This window comes from Malaclemys terrapin, chromosome 5 (assembly GCF_027887155.1).
Source record: "Malaclemys terrapin pileata isolate rMalTer1 chromosome 5, rMalTer1.hap1, whole genome shotgun sequence".
NCBI lineage: Eukaryota > Metazoa > Chordata > Testudines > Emydidae > Malaclemys > Malaclemys terrapin.
In genome coordinates this window covers 46,063,100-46,081,021 of record NC_071509.1, presented here as the reverse complement: position 1 = coordinate 46,081,021, position 17,922 = coordinate 46,063,100, and the positions used below count along the sequence as shown (strand labels likewise).

Here is a 17,922-nt window from a genome sequence, read left to right as displayed (position 1 = left end):
TTCCTACCCAATTATGTGATGAGATGAGGATTATGCTAGGGTCAATTATTTTTGCAAGCACTCAATCATTTGATCTCCTCCTCCCCTCCTTATGCAGGGTTGAAAACATTTCCAGACAAATGTCACCTTTGCAAGCAATTCTGACTGGCTGCCAGTCTGGAGTACAGAATAATGCATCTGAAATGTCTACATTACATAGAAAGACACTTTTATGAATCCTTCTTAATGTTAATTTTAAGAACACTACATCCACATGAAACCTTTTAGCCAATTTCAAGAAAGACAGACACCCCAAATGCCACTGAATGAAAACATTCCCATGTATCTTTGTGTGCTGGAAAACAAAGATATTACTCTGCTGATGACAAGAAAGGCAGGATGAAATAATTCTGTCCTTTTTACCTGTAATCTTGATTGCTGGCTTGAAAAATTATAAGGGAAAGGTCTTGGCATTCCCTTACACTGTAGGGGGATGTCAGCCAAATACAAATTGAATTTACAGTAGTTTACAGCTGACAGTAAAGCCAGATTTGCCTGGCCTTTAATAGTGTAACTAACTCTGGGATTAGCCAAATTCAGACATTTTCTTTTTCTTTTCTTTTTTTCCACTTGACCATTACAAAATCATTACTACTGCCACTGGTTGAAATCAACAAAACGTTAAACTTAATAGAATTAAGCCTACTGTGCTTTTGACAACGTATCCTACTTGGAAAACATACACAAAACTACTTGGAAACTCAAAGAGAAAGCTAGCAAGTCAAATGGGAAATTACAATTCAACAGTTTAGATCCACATAATGTGAATGCAGTTTGGATTGTATTATCATCTTCTTGAAATGCTTTGCGCAAATGTATAACCAAATTATAATCACTGTAAGCCCAGTACATTCAGAAAGGCCAAAAAAAAGTCTAGCTTTTGATGTGTCAAATAGCGTTAATCAAAATTAGACTGGTAGTCAAGAAATTACATTGTTTAGTTCTTTATTTAGTCAGAGACGACAACACTAGCACAGTTCTATTTTGTTTGCAGAGATGGTCTGCCTCTGCAGCACTATAGTTAGTTTCCAATGAACTATTCATGGTTAATGTACTAAAGAACTTTTCAGATTTGCATCACAGTACTAGCTTTTACAATCTAAATTCTAACTCAGTCCAAAGCCAGGATTATCCAGAGAAGAAAGTACTGCAAATTAAATACTTACATTTTTCAGCTTTCTACTGTTGTCAATGTTCCTGGATGCACCCACAAAAAAGAGAGAGAAAAGAAAAATCAGAAAGCAGACACTGTTTCCAAGAGCGTATATGCAGGAGGTCACGTGGTTCCCCTAACAAAAGCCTGCAGGATGCTTTTGCTGGTTGGAAACACAAGAAAGCTAGGAAGATGTAGTGCATTCATTCATAATGTGGGAGTATTTTGCAATCATTACTGCAATCATTAAATTACAATGCTTTAACAGCAAAGAGAAAATATGTTGTAGACATCCCAGTGCCAAGAATGAAATATAGAGCTGCTGATTTGTACACACAAGGAAGACTAAAGTCCTAAACCCTAAAATCTAGTCTATTGTAGTCCAGTTTTGCTCTGCAATATGTCATGAATACCCAACAGATTTAATAGGAGTTGAACATGCATACACCACGGAAGAATTTAGCCCTAAATGTTTAAATAAACATGGCTTGCCCCACAGCAAGTCTCACAAAGAAAATAAACATCATGCAGAGACCGGAAGGAAGATGAAACAATAATACAGATGATATTGTGAACTACAGTCTCCTCTAGTGCACTCATAGTAGAAGATTTTTGTTCTGCTTTGTGAATGTATATTTAGCACTCCCATTAAAGACTAACACCCTTTTTGGGCAAAGTCAATCTATTTCTTGGCCAGCATTCCTTCAATATGGCTGGAAGTCATAAGTTAGGAACCTACATGAAGTTTAAGGTTGTGAAAACACAAACAACAGGGAAATTATATGACTGCGCTTCAAATTCAACTTATTTTTAGCCAAGAAACTTCTTGGAGAACTGAGGATAAAAGGAATGTGTCTAACACTTCTGGGTATTAGACAAATAAAACAAATGTACTGCAAATGTTTAGTTGAGATTGTCCCCAGAATAAAATTAAAAGCCAGTTCACTTCAAACTATGCAAGTGCACTCTGGTGATAAATTTATCCGACTGCCAGAAACCAGAATGTTTGTTTACATTTATGAAAATACCAAAAGCTTGAAAAATAAAGGAACTTCAAATAATTTGCCACTTTCCCAAAACATTCTTCTTCCAGTACCTGCACCCTAAAAAAATATTGTTCATATTTTCTTTTCCACTGCAATTTTACTATGAAAAAATGTATGTAACCTGATTAAAGTCAGCCTATTTCTTTAAAGCATTAGATCATAACTTTTATAGCTGAATGATCAAAAATACCGTATGTCTAAAGCACATTCCATTTAAAATGCACAAAAAGAAATCACAAAAAGAATAAAAGTTTTTTTTAATCATGTGCAGTAATACCAAAGATTTATTTGATTTTGTAGCACAGAATAAACAGTCTTTGCTACAATAAATAAGCATTTGAAATAGCTGCAGATTGATGAGTAGACTATGGTGTCTATTTAGTAAAAACAGCCATGGAGTTTTTCCACTACAAGACTCAGATTTGGCTTTTGCATGAACTTGGACAGTACAGGAAAAGCATTTCAGTTAGATTTCCACAGGTGGGTTTCTCTGAAGAGTCGAGGGGAGAAAAGATTTTCTGACAACGAGTAGCTCCACATCCATCTACCACCACGTTTAATTGAGGGCTAACCCCGTTCTCCAGTTTATTACTAATTTTTAGTTTAACTCATTTGAACACTGCATCAATCCCAAAATTCCACAGACTATTCTAGGCAGCTATAGACAGAATCCTACTGGTTTTGGTAAAAAACAGAAACACCAGTGGAAATCAGGCTAAGAAAGAGGAAAATCAGGCTCACAAAGTCCCCAGGGGGTGCCTCAAGCAACCTGCTGCTCACTACCAACTTAACATGCTGTTCTCATTAGGTGTACAGGTCACGCTGTATAAACAACGAAGTGTGGGTGGAGTTGTGACACATCATCATGTACATTTGGTTGTCACACCCTTTTACATTTCTGGAGATTCTACGGGATGGTCTATACTAGAAAATTAAGTCATCCCAGGTACACTATTCAGAGGTGTAAAAAATCCACACCCCTGAGCAACGTAGACAGCACTAAGTTGACAGAAGAATTCTTCTGTCAATTTAGCTACTGCCTCTCAAGAAGACGGATTACCTATACCAACAGGAGAACCCCTCCTGTTGGCACATGTAGCGTCTACACTGCAGCTTTGCAGCTGGGCTGCTGTAGCATTTTAAGTGTAGACAAGCCCTTAGTCAAATTTATGACAAGATGATTTGCTTTTACACCTCTCATTCCCCTAATTTCTCTTGGTGCGACCATCCTTGAAAGACACAGTGGTCCAGTTGCTAAGGTGCTAACCTGGGAATTGGGAGACCTAGGTTCAAGTCATTCTCCCACTGTCTTCCTGTGTGACCTTGGGCAAGTCACTTACTCTCCTGCAGCCTCAGCTCCCCAACCGTGAAATGGGAATAATACGTCCCTGCTTCACAGAGGTGTTGAGGATCATAAAATTAGTGTCTGAGCACCTCACAACTTTAATGGAGGCCATATATATTGATAATATAATCAACAATAATCTATGCACTCTGCCACAGGAAGCTTTTGCATGCAGTAAACTGGGTTTCAGCTGTGATACCTCATCCTCACAGTTTACACAGAAGTTCCAGATTCAAATGAAATATTTTGCAAGATTGCTCTACAATCCATCGTTAATTTTGAAGAATAAACAGACTGCAGCTTTCTCTACCCTGAAAGGTCTTAGTTTCACAAGAGCCTTCAATTAGTAGATCAAAATTACTGATCGGAGTCCTATAAAGCATCTTGAAAACAGTTTAATCTGCAATAACAAGGCCTGGGATTTTTTAAGTTCACATAGTGCTCTAACAAAATAGATACAAGAGAATGTTATCAATCTAGGGTGCTTTTTGAACAATGCTTTTATTAGCATTGCCCTGGCATTTGAAAGCTTTTGTGCTTGATATCACTGAAAATAAAGAAAACTAGCTTCTTTCTCCGAGGGGGGAATTTCTGAACAGAACATCTAGTCTAGGAACAACGTGGATTCTGAAAGCTTAGCTTGTCTCTCTATTTTACATGAATGTCAGTATCTACAGCCCTTTTTGTTCATCCTTAAACATTTACAATTAAACTACACATATCCACAGTGTTAAGGCCCTAACTATAAACTGGTATTGTACTTACTTGACTGTTATTCTGTTTGATGTGTCCTGAAGGTCACCTGGGTCAAAAAGTTGAGATTCTTTAAGCCCCAGCTCTTTGCAGCCTCTTAAAAATAAGATGGTGTTGTCCTGAAATGAGGCAAACAAAATTTAACTCCTCTTTATTACAGAAGATTATCTCAATGAATCAACCCCTCCTCTTGCTTACCTAAATTACTGGATCATCCAATCACTTAATCCACTAAATCTAGGACTAACATATTGCCAATTATATAATAAAATTTTACTTTGAAGATTCCAGAGAGGAAAAGAGACACATTTTATCTTTGAAATCCATAACTGCACCTCGTTCATTCAATTCTCCTTGTCAGAAGTCACATGGCAAGATTTTTTTTAATATATAAAAACAGTTGATATGCCAGCTATCTGCACAACTCTGATCCACTGCAAGTCCTGAGGCCAATGGCCATATTTCAGAACCAGTCAAAAAGCACAGGTATATAATATATTAATTCACCATTCTAAGTGTGCTACAAAGATGTTAGGTTTACATTAACTGGCCAATTACTTCTAAACTAGTGTACTTAATTACTCTGCTGTCCTCCCTCCTTAGCCAGCCAAAAGTGGGGGGCAGGGAGGGGAGAAAGACAGTCATTCTCTTCTTTTCCTCAAGCTGGAAATGTGAAACCACATTTTTCAAACAACAGACCTTTTCTACACAAGAAAGATGCACTAATTTAGTTAAATCAGTGTCCACACAGGAATATGCATGCTTAGGCCTGGTCTACATCTAAAACATAACTATCTAGCTACGTTGCTCAGGGGTGTGAAAATGTCACATCCCCTCAGGGATCTAGCTAAGACGACCTAAGCCCCAGTGTATCCACTGCTAGAATTCTTCCATCAACCTAGTTATCACTCAAGGGGGTGGATTTTTCTACAGTGATGGAAAAACCCTTTCTGTCGTCAATCTAAGACAGAGTCGACTGAAGTTAGCAGACATAAATTACATCAGCATAAAGCGGTCACAGTTAGTATATCACTTGTGTAGACTTGGCTCCTAGCATCGGCACTGCGTGTACGCATCAGGAGGGCTTGTATCAATGCACAGTGTGGTAAAACCATGAGTATGTATCCCAGTGTGCAACTTGCCGTCATCTGGCACATTGTCTTTTGGAAAATTTTGGCAATCCATTGTGGGGCAGAAACAAGTCACACAGGGTGACTGGGAGCAAGGGGTCAAGTTCCTATCATGCAACTGTTGCAATTCCATAATACCATCCATATCCATATCTATTTTCATGCCTTATCTTAAAAAGCCCACAAACCCATGTAGCACTTCACACTGTCAGCCATCTCTGACAGAAGTGTGGAGCCTGCACAGCTCTGCACTATTGTCATGAGTGTTACAAGCACAGGATGAACGATCCTCCGGTATTTGCAGAGTCGCAGGACAAAACCGTAGCAATGAGTGCTGGAAACGCCCTAAAAGTGGGAGGGGCCACCAGCCCCTGGACCGGGCCCCCGCCCCCACTCGGTTAGCTCTGCCCGAGGCTCTGTCCGCAGTCCATCCCCACTCCACCCCGACGCCCTACTTCCGTTCAGCCTCTTCCCCCGAGGCCCAACCCCTACTCTGCCTCTTCCAGCCCCAGGCCTTCCCGCCAAGGCCACCCCCGCCCACCACTCGCCCCTACTCCTTCCCCTCCCCCAAGGACCCTCCACCCACTGCTCGCTTCTCTCTGCCCCCTCCCCCAAGCCCTCCTGGCGCTCACTCCTTTCTGTCCCCTCCTGCCTTCAGGGTGAGCGACAGGGGGAAGAGGAGCGAGTGGCAGGAAGGGAGGCACGCCACATCCAGCATCTCTTTCCCCATTTGTGGAGGCTTAACCTCCCCAAGCCACTTATACCTTCCAGCCCTGGCTCCAACGCAGGGACACCAGAACAAGAGCTGCACTGACAGTGGCAAAATGAGTGGCGATCACTCTAGGGAAGGTTGCAATGCTGGATTGCTATTGGTCAGAGGGAAGTCATTTGGAGTTAGAAAATCCATAGTGAGGGCCACTGTCATGCAAATACGTAGGGCCATTAATAGTCTTCTGCTACACAGGACTGTCACTCTCAATAACATGCAAGACATAGCAGATGGATTTGCAGCAACAGGATTCCTGGACTGCAATGGGGCGATAAATGGCACTCATATCCTTATTTTGGCACCTGGCCATAGAGTACATCAACAGAAAGGGCTACTTTTCTGTAGTTATGCAAGCATTGATGAATCACCGGGGACACTTCACCAACATATGGTTTGCACCAATTTAACTATATTAAGAACAGATACCTTTTGTAGACCCAGTATAACTTTCTCCTGTAGACAAGTCCTGAGGTCACAGGGAACAAGTGACAATCAGGGTCTACGAGCTTCCGAGGAACTGCCAGAGCATTAGGAATAGTCAGTTAAGTTTGGGCAGGAGGTAGCGGACTGCACAAATTTCTTCACCCATGCTCCCTCCCTACCCCTCCTCTCTTCTTCCTTCTGAAGATGACCTGCCTCCAGTTGGTGGGGAATAGTAGTGCCATAAAGTGTGCTGGAGCAGTTTTGGGTTCTTTTCTTTTGAACTTCAAAAATAATTTCAGTAGGAGGCTAAGCAAACATTTGAAGCTTTTCACCCCTCCCTGAACCCCTTCTCATCTATCCCTATTTGAAGGGAAACAGTTACAGAACAGAACTCTCACCATCACTACATTTGTTCCCATGTCTTTGTTTATGTTGCACTTGCACAGATCTGCAAGAACGTCACTGTTTATTTTTTCGGTGTGCAGTGATCAGCACACTAATCGCTCTGGCATGCAGCATACCAACATCAGTGCAAAAGAAGCTTGCTGTCAGCAGCCACATTGCAAAATCTGGGCTCAAAGAATTTAGAGTGCTACAAATCTTCCTCCGACCCCTGGCTAAAATTTAATAGCTCTGGAGGGAAGCCAGAGAAGAAGCAGCATCAGTTAGGAGAACAGAGAGCCTGCAACCATGAGAGGAAGTCTCATTCGTGACATGAAAAGACTCTTGTAAAATTCCCATCTGTTTTGCTATTTGCATTATAATTTTTCCACACTAATTCCAACTGAAACATGTACAATACTGTGTTTTGCCTTTGAAGGAGCACAATATGGTTTGTTTCCAAATGGTGGGTGGAGCAGGGTTCAACTCTAATAAAAGTTTGGTTACCTAAGTGTGAAGCGTTTTTAAAAAGTAATTTTTGTTACAAAATATCCAAGACAAACAGACCTAATAGACTTGGGAAACGATCAAAGGATAGGATGACTCAAGGGATTTTTAACAGTGCCTCTTCCCTTTAGGTCCAAAATTCCAATCCAACCTATGTCAAGAGTGATCAAAATTGGTAACCGCACAATGGCTGTTTGGTGGCCTACGTGAAGTGGGATCCCAGTTCACTTAACAGCCAAGTGTTCATATAAAAAAAAAATCCACTCTCACAATGCTAAAGCAGTTTTTGCATATGCTGTTGCCGTGATTGTGACAATGAAGTCAACATTTGAAAACAGTCACAACAACACAGTATCATGAGTTATTTCCTGCTTTATAGTTATTTCCTATTTTAAGTATAGATAAGCGTGATAAAGAGGGGATAACAGTGGATTTTTAAAAAATGGTGACCACTATAAGGTATGTTTTTTCATCACTGAGGTTGGATTTTTTTTTTTTTTTTTAATATTGACAATTTTATAGTTTTCAGTTCCTGGAAGCCCTAGACGCAAAGCAACATTTATTTAAGGAAGATAAATTGATGTTTGAAAGTGACAGATGAACAGGGTAAACCTGCAAAATGTTTCACATTCCTAGAGGCTGCCAATCCAAAACCAGAATGCTTCCAACAGTACTACTGAACTGAAGCTTTTCTGGTTTGGCTCAGTACTACTTAAAATTGTGTTTATTGTTTTTTTAACATACTAGTAAACTATCCTGCTAAACCACGAGGGGGGGGGGGGGGAGATTTGTTATTAAAGCACAGGATTGAGAATCAAGTGACCAAGATTCTCTCTCTGGATTGTCACAACTTTCATTGGCAAAGTTACTTTCTGGGCTCCATTTTCTTCAGCTATTAAAATAAAGGGAGACCTTGCTTCCCACATCTCACCAGGAGTGCTATGAAGCTCAGTTCAATATCTTCACTGCTTTGAAATCAGCTGATGGAAGGTGATCCAATTTTTTTTTAGTCGCATAACTATATGAAGGATTTCATGTAGTATCTGGATACTAAGTGGAAAGACGACGCATTTTCTTTTTTTCAAGCTCACCCAAGTATCTTAAGATTTAGAAACGCTCAGCAAAAAGTTGAAAATTTTATATATTTGAGGTTCAGAAAATAATTCCTTTCAGATCCTGCATATGCAGCAATGCATAATTAGTGTGGTGCATTAAGTGGGCAGGAGAGGTTGCCTTCCTATGAACAATCTTGCTCATGGAAGCAAGCAGGATATTGCACTGCATGGAGAAACTGTCATCTGATAAGACACATCACTTCCTGTGCTCCTTTAAGAAAAACAATGGTGTCTAAAGATTGTTACTTTTATTTCTTTGTTTATAGCAAACAAACACAGAGAATTATTTCAATCAATAAGACATCTTCCTCTGTACTTGTAACATGTAATGTAGAGGAAAAAATGACTTTGGGGTTAAGCTCTTCATTTTCTTTTACTAACATGCTGGATGTTAAACTTGGAAGAGGTCTAATATTGATAAAACTTTACAAGTTATAACTGGCCACTCACCAAAGAAATATGTCAACACCATGACAAATACAGGATAGAAACATACGATGATTTTAAGCATTAAACAGTCTGACACTGGTCTGAGAGAACTCATTAGGCTTGCTATTAGCATTCACATACAAGCAAACCTATCTTGCTTACAAAGATTACAAATTCAAAAGTTATTGGTCTAAATCCCGTGCTAAAACTGACAACTTCAGGCTGGAAAGATTATAGTGTATATGAAACACTACAGGCTTTCACAGCTGAAATTCAATATAGGCAACTTTTCAAATTTAAGGAACAAGACAAAAACTTAGTTACTTGTGTAGTATTATAACATTTTCCACACCCAGTGTGACTGGCATAAAATCACAAAATCCTTATTCCCACAGAAAATGGAAATTGATGTTTGCTTAGAATAGCCAACCTGTAAAATCACTGTACTGTACATTCATACAGTAGCAATGCCAACTCTGAAAATAAGACAGACTAGTGTGAATCAAACATTCACAGCAGGCAAATTCCCTCCCTATTATTTGCTGATCAGATGCAAAGGCAAACAGCTTGAATTGGACTATCTCCATTCATTGCATCTTTCACAGCAGCAAAATAAAGTATTCACACTCGTTTTTACAGTACAGCACATTAGAATAACTGCTCAATAGTTAGGTATGATCCCATGACTAATTATTGAATGGTCTAGAACAGGAATAAGGATGAACTCATTAAAAAAAAAATCTATACAACACTGGATGCTGTGAAATGAAGGGGCTATGCTGACAGACAACGTCAAAACATATTTGAAAGATTGGCTAGATTTGAAAGCTTCTCAGTAGCATTATCATGTTTGGGAGCAGAGCAATGTGGGAACCTGATTTTCTGTTTGAGGGAGTTTCACAATTTTGAAATTTCCCGAATGGAAGAAAACTAAAAATTACAGAGTTTTCCACAAACCAAAATTCTCAAAAAAAAATTGCATTTTGTTGACAAAAATAAAAAATGTTTTGTTCCTATTCAGACTTTTTAAAAAAATTATAATAGAAATATAAAATGAAAAACATTTGAAAAGAAAATCATTTTGAAACAGAAAAATCTAGATGTCCCATTAAGGTTCAAATATTACATTTCAACCTTACTGAAAGGGTTGGATTTTTTTAAAATTTTCACTTGGAAATCAATTTTGGTTAAAGACAATGTTTCTGCAAAACATTTTGATTTTGACAAATCAGCATTTTTCAATTTTTCAGTTCTGTCCAAAAATTGCTGGCCAGCTCTCTATTTAGTTGCTGAGCTATTTCACAGCCAGAACTGAAGGAAATACCCCAAGTCACAGAGTTAAAGGCTATTACACTGGGTGAATGTTGTCCACATTGTTTTTGCTACAGAAAAACTCATTTGCTCTCTGTTTTAATAAGTGTTACATACTGTGGGAAGAGGAAAGCAAAAGAGAAGTTAAGATGGTGAGGAAGGAAGCAGAAGGTAAACTTATTGGTAAGTCAGTTTTGACCCAATCCTCTCCTCTCCTCCTACCACAGAATTCCAGACCAGCAAGAATTATAGCCCTATCTAACCCAAATGGCAATTGTTATTTACAGACATTATAATATCCAGGCTTCACCCACTCACATTCAGTAACTTAGAAAGCAGACAAAAAGTCAAGGTCTTAATATTAGGGTTGCCAACTTGGTGATATTTAAAAACCGGACACTCCAGCAGAAGTGCCGGAATCTCCCCTGCCCCGCCTCTTCCCCCGAGGTCCCACCCCTACCCATTCTCCCAAAGCCCCCCTACCCCATCTCTTCCCCGGATACCCTGCCCCATCCACTCATCTTGTCCCTTACCCCCCGCCTGCTGCTTTTCCCCTCCCCCCAGGTCAGGAGGGACTTGTCCATGGAGTCAGGGCTGGGAGCTGCAGCTGCCAGACAAAGGTAGGAGGCAGCCCCGGCTGAGTAGGAGCTGGAGCAGGTGATGACCCAGTCCCTCCCCGCCTCACTCACTCGCAGTATCCGGACTTTGTGTTGTCGGTCAATAGATCTGACCGGACACTGTCAGGTCCCCTTTTCGACTGGACTGTCCAGTCGAAAACTGGGTACCTGGCCACCCTACTTAATACTAAGAATAGTGAAGAAAGAAAGTAAAGGAGGAGGAAAGGCAGGAAAAGAAAATGAGCAGTCTACCACAAAGTTATTGGCTCTCCCCCCTCCTAAACGAGATTTCATGACAGTAAGGAGATGGGCAGTGTGCAGGCAGTGCTTAATTTGTGCGAGGTCTGAGCCCCAGCACCTCTAGGCTTGGCCTTTCATAGCCCCGGCACCTCTGGGCTTGCTGCACCAGTTATGAAAGTAAAAAAATTGCTTGCGCCCCAGCACCTCTTTCATTACAAATGAAGTACTGTGTGAAGATAAGGAGGAGGAATTACTCAGCATGGAACCCTATAGAATTTTGGGATCAAAAGTGAACCTTAGAAAATGAGTGCAGCAGTAACTAGATTAGGACGGAGGAGGAAAAAACCCTAGAAAAACAATTGGTTGAATGAAGGTAGAACTGTAAGACTCAAAGGAAGGAAAGCTGTGAGAGGATGGGGAGAAGTCTGGATGAGTCTGAAGTTTGTCCAAAACACCTGCAGATAGGGTAATTCAATATCAGTGCCCTTATGTGCCTCCCTGAAGAGAGGGTAAAATAATAAGATCACTTAGGAAGAAAGCAAAGAAAGGATTTCTTTCTCAAGGGATCAAAAAAAAAAACAAAACAACAACAACAAAAAACCCAATCAACAAAAAACTAACAGCCACCTTTTAAACAAAAGGAAAACTCCAGTAAAGGTAAATGGGTCTGATGAGGTCCTTTGTCATAACTGGACTCTTATGTTTATTTACCATTTGGTTTTGCAGCACTTAATTGGCAGTTAATCAAGGAGGAAAGTTTCCTGCTACCAGCAGACACTCAGCCACTTAATGAGAGAGAAAAAAATCTTAAAATCATTAACTTTTCCCGTATACCTTCCAAGATAGGATAGGAATACAAGAGTGGTGCAGAGAAAGAAGGAACCCAGCATGAGCAGAACAAGAACAACAAGCAGAACAAGATAAGAGTAGTATCCAGCACAGATCTAAACAAAAAAAAAGTGTATTAGGTATGGAAACTAGCAGTGCCTGGATCAATACGATATAGGAAAATGGTTTAATATCAGCTCAACTTGTTCTTTGGGGATGGAGAGGAAACAGTTGCCCAGATGCCGGTTCCTCTTGTCTTTTCAGGGCTGGCCTTCGTGTTTTTCGCAGCCAGCAAAATGTTTTACCGTCAATCCCAAATAGGCTCTTATATTGTATGATCCTACCCACTCTCCATTAATATGGACAAGGATGTTATGATTTACCACCCCTTTTTTTTTTTCTGGGAAAAAACCTGAAAAAACAAAAACCAAGGTCCCCCAAAGGTTATTAAATGAAACCCAAGACACATACTAAATGATTCACATTGTAAGCATATTTATTTCTCAAATATCAACAGACACATTGTTCAAATTAAAAGCTTGCAATTCTAAGAAAAAACAGAAGCCCAATAATAGAGTCCCCAGTCAAACAAATTAGATCACTTTTTTGTCTCTCTCCTTACATAGTAATACACATACCAACTGAACTGCTTTTTAAGCACATCACATATAACACAATGTTGACCAAGCTAATCAGTGTTCTCATATCTTGTCTAGCACATTTTTTAATTATTTGTACTCTGGTGGTACCCAGAAACTGTAATTAAGTTTGGGCTCTATGTGGTATGCACTGTACAAACACACAACAAAATACACCTAAAGAACTTACAACACAGATAAGACAGATCTAGGGTTGGGATGGAAGGGTATCCAACATGCAAGCACGGTGAGGTGGGTGATGAGCGGCAAATGTTAATTCTGCAGGTTTAAAAAATTTGTTTTGTTTTATAAATTATAGCGGGGAACGATGTCAGAAGGGGGAGAGGATAAGTTATTAGGACCGTAAGAGCAGGGGGAAAAAGGGTAATACTGAGGGTGAGAGAGAAGGGAAAAACAGAGGAGGAGAAAAGAAGAGAAAGAAGAGACCATGCAGGGGCAAAACTATGTGAACGAAGTGGATATATATATATCCAAATCAAAGGAAAAACAGAGCCTTATGACATCACTGCCATCCAAAGATATCCTACAGCTGGCTGCCTCAGCTCACAGCTCCTGTCAGGGGAGGAAAATTTCTTTGTTCCTGGGGCTACTCCACCCAGAGTTTATCTTTTTTCACAGGCCCACCACTGGAGATATGGGTGGGAGGAGGCTGTACGTGCCCTGGATGCCTGTCATCACGTCTGATCTCTGCCAATGCCTGTTAGGTGCGGACATGAGCCGGAATACCTGGTTAACAAGGCTCTCCATCTTTAAGACTAGTCAGCAGGTTAGTGTCCTTTCACTTCTCCTTATCTCAAACTTTGACAGGTCTCTGGTTCGTGCAGGGGAAATTCTGTTGTGTTCTCTGCCCACCTTCACCCCCTGCAGAGTACAAATTTCCTCACTGGGAGAATTTGTGAACTGAGCAACCATTGATGCTATCGCTTATCCCTACAGAAAAAGGGCTGGGGAGGGAATGAGGAGCATTCTGCAGTATGTACGTACCTGAACGTATGCGTAGTTTTTGTATCTGGAGGGACAAGATAAATTTTCAAACAAACTGATCAACTGATACCCTAATCTTTGAGGAGGGAAGACTCAAACAGTGGGCATTTCTCTGATTTGCCACCACTGGGAAACAACCAGTGTAGACTAGTTTGCCTACAGACATAAGCCAGGTTGTGTCCTGCAGACTCTATACTTCTGCAGGCCATGCTCTGACTTTGAGGCCAGGATAATCATAGCCATATGCCTGCTTTCACCTCTCCTTGAACATGGGGTGCCTTCATGCCATTGTGGCTACTGCCACCTCAAAGATATGGTAGCAGCCACTTCACAACACATAAAAGATTCCTTTCCATCCCTATCCTTTACCCCTTCTAGAGTTATCCAGCATCCAGTCCCCACTATTTATCTGCTTGACAACTTAGGCCTCCATGATTTCCTGACTTTCTCTACAACCCTCTTTATTTTTGATCAGTGATCTCAGAAGGAGAAGGGAAAAGAACAAGGCTATGTTTAGTGAGCAGATACCTGAGCAAGGTAAAACCCAGACCCTACTGAAGTCAGTGGGAGTTCACCCCATGATTCCATTGCAAATAGGGTGACCAGATGTCCCAATTTTATAGGGACAGTCCCAATATTCAGGGCTTTCTCTTATATAGGTGCCTATTACTCCCCACCCCGTCCCAATTTTTCACACTTGCTATCTTGTCACCCTAATTGCAAAGGAGCTAAAACTATGGGGAGGACAGAGTACAGATGGCTAGGGCTAGAGGGGCTCAGCACCCCAAATCTATCTCTGCTGCCAGAGTGATCCAAAGCATTGCTCCAGTACCTGAAACAGAGGGCAAAGCTACGCTCCGGCATTTCAGAACTAGTCACAGCACACTCCCTACCCATCAGCTTCGCTCCACTCCCAGCTTCCCTGTGCACATGCACCCACCTGCCGACCTTGCCTGAGACTTGTAGTCTGCCAAGGGACTGGGCTCCCTGCCCCACCCAGCTGGCTTTGGGCTCTGCACATTAGAACTTCCACAAGGCCGGGCAGGAGGCTGAGGCTACACACTAGGGAAGCAGCAGTGCATGTAAGCTGGGTTGACTGTGTTAACGTCAGCAGCGACTCCCTAGAGTTCAAGGGTATAGGCTTCGCCTGATCAGTATTGGTACCTTGGCAAACTGCTCTCACACCCTGCAGGCTCCTTCTGGACACCAGGGACAACCCTCTGCCCTTCCCTAGCTCTGCTAGATCACAGGGAGTTATTCATTCCTCACCCTCCACCCCTCCAAAAAACCCCATCTTATCTCCTACTCCTTTTGCTACATTTTACTTTGTTTCATTTGGCATTAAATTAATTAACTATCCTTAGCCCTGGCCCAACCCTGCAGAACAAGAGCTGTCACACTGCAGGGTGATCTTGCTTTCCAACCCCTCCTCCCCACCTTGGGGCCTCCTCTCCACACCAGGCCAGGATAGGGACAGTGACCCCCCCACACACACACCAGAGAGCTGGGCTTGACACACCCACCCACACAGAGAACAGGCTCTCTCCAAATGTGGGTGGGAAACTTCCCCCATTCCGCACATCTTGCCTTCCCCCAAGAATATTTTCACGAGCTGCCTATGGGACAGAGATGGAGACAGGTGAAGCTTGGATCCTTATGCTGCCTGTGAAATGACTGTCATTTGGTCTCTTTCTTTCTTGGTAAGAGACTATGACATTAGCTGTTATGAAATCTTACCAGAAAATTTCATGACAAGACAGAGATTTAAAGAAATGTCATATCACATCATATTGTTACTAATACAAAACAGCTCAGGATCCAGGTTCAACACTCCTCTTTATCTTGTAGCTCCTCGTTATCCATTGAGCCGGCAATACTTTATGCAAAAAATGTTGCAAAGAGAAAAATCCAACTTTCATTTATATTTTTAAAAAATTGGGATTATTCTATGTGTATTAAAAGTACTATAAAATCTTTAATATAGACTTCAAGGACCACTGAAAAATGCTCTGTTTTTATTCTCCTTGTGTTCTAGGACACCATTGTCCTCAGACCTTTGTGCACTTGAATTGTTTTGAAGGAAACTGGGCATTCACTCCCAAAGCCATCTACTTAACACACCAATACAGCATGATCATATCTGCTGCCCCTCAACTGACCTTCACAGCAAAATACAAAAATGAATACGCTCTACAGTTTAAAAAAAGCTACTTTACAAGTTTACACTGTATTTTTGTGTAACAATTAAGCGACCACACAGTGCGAAAAAATATAAACAGAGCATGAATACCCACTTAAGCTATCTCAAACAAAGGCAGCCATCCAAAATCTACTGTTTAAGGCAAAGTGTTTTAACAGCTAAGAAAAATATTTCTAGTTTAAAATCTAAGTTATTCACATAAATGACTACAGTAGATGTTATTAAAAACCAAACATCCTATTAATCAGAGACTACTGAGTAATAGGACCACCAAAGAAATGTCAGACATATATTTAGCATTCAAACTTAGAGTACAGTTTTTACAAGATGCATTGCTAACATATTTAAAAAATGACTTTAGGTGTTGCATATAATTTAATGATGTTTGAAGCCATAGATCAAAAAGGTATAGCCCCTAAAATAATTCAAGTGAAACAATAGTAATAATTTAAACTCCAATATAAACAAATTGCATTTGTAAATCTTTCATGCGTTAAAGATGGCAATCAAGGATGGCTATATATATCTTTACATGTTGCTTTTATTGACTTATCCCACAGCTTAACCCATACTTATAGCACAGTTGTGTGTCAGAAGCAGCGTGTGAGAGACAGTCTCTCTGTGCTAGATTGTGGTTGCGTGATAGGGAATAGACTTTATCTACTGACATTTACAGTCAAATCTAACACTCATTGGGCCCTTACGCCACACATTATACCTGTGGATTGTGTTACCCGGGTGCAAACAGCTTATAATCTACTCTTCACTCCAACAGTGGTAGTTGGAAGTGGGGGGAGAGAAATACTTTATTCTCTAGCTGGAGCAGCAGTGACTAACTCCAGGGAACAACCTCCATCTTTCCTTTGAAACAAGTTGCTCTCGGATAAGTTATTCAGGGTGGGAGGGGAAGCAAGAGGGGAAAATCCTGAAGACCACCCATCTTCCCCTAGCCTTCAAAAATCTGTATGAGGTAATTACTTGGCCAAGGTACTGTACTATCAATTAATCTAAGCAGTTTGAACATGTGCTGTATATATGTTTTTTCAAAATGATTACCTGGAAAAAGAGCTCCAGTGTGCATCAACACTATGAATTCCTTATTAGTGCTCCTTCCCTCTCCCTTTGCTTTCAAGTATTATACAGGGACAGTGCCAGGGGCATGTGCAGAAATTTAACTTTGACACCTTTTGGGGGGGCATGTTCTCTGCTCTCCCCCCCCACACACCATCCGCAAGAGGATCTCACTCTTCCCTTCCCCTACCCCCCACCCTGGCAGGAGCTCATTCTTCTTTTCCCCTGCCCTGGCACAGCAGGAGTTTGTGGCCCTCAAGCCAGGAGGAGCCTACTCTCCTGCCACCCCTCCCCCGCAACCCAGGAGCTGAAGGAGTTCTATGCCCCTAACAATTATTAGGGGGCATGCCCCTGCTTGCCCCTCCTTGTGTATGCCCCAGGGAACAAGAATTAGTGAGACTTTCATGTTGTTTTTCTAAAATACAGAGCGTGAGTTTATAGAGACGAGGTAGACGAGATAATATCTTGTTTCTCTAATATCCTGGGACCGACATGGCTACAACAACACTGCATACAAGAGTGAGTTTAATCCATCACACAATAATTGCCCTCCACCCACCCAATATTGTTCTAAGAAACTAAACTGTTTTGGAGTTACCCCGTCTTTATTTCCTCCTGTTTTTTATTAGCTGTCTTGCTGCTCAAACACAGAAATGCATTTTAACCACATTGTATAAAAATGAAAAAAGGTTTTATTAAAACATACTGTTAAAACAGAGTCTCTGCTGCACACCACTGTATTAAGAGAACTGAACACAGAAGAGCATATGCCCAGGATTGAGAAAGAGCTGGAGTTTTGTTTAGCATTTTTTAAAAAGTTTCAACTATAAGGACGCAAAAGAAACAGACATTTAAAAATAAAAATCAGCACCACATGAAACATTTGAAAATGAACAGACTGTCGCCAGCTGGCAGTCTCACA

The 17,922-nt window shown here is 40.9% G+C and overlaps 1 protein-coding gene across 18 annotated transcripts in view; it reads right to left on the bottom strand.

The window, feature by feature from the left end:
• LIMCH1 (LIM and calponin homology domains 1) overlaps nucleotides 1-17,922 on the bottom strand; it is a 307,341-nt gene that overhangs the window by 98,219 nt on the left and 191,200 nt on the right. For all 18 annotated transcript variants that reach the window (XM_054029192.1, XM_054029186.1, XM_054029185.1 and 15 more), the window contains 2 exons: nucleotides 4,349-4,455; nucleotides 1,206-1,236 (listed from right to left, as the gene is read on the bottom strand). In XM_054029192.1, coding sequence (XP_053885167.1) covers nucleotides 1,206-1,236; nucleotides 4,349-4,455 — 138 coding nt within the window. The remainder of the gene's footprint in view (nucleotides 1-1,205; nucleotides 1,237-4,348; nucleotides 4,456-17,922) is intronic.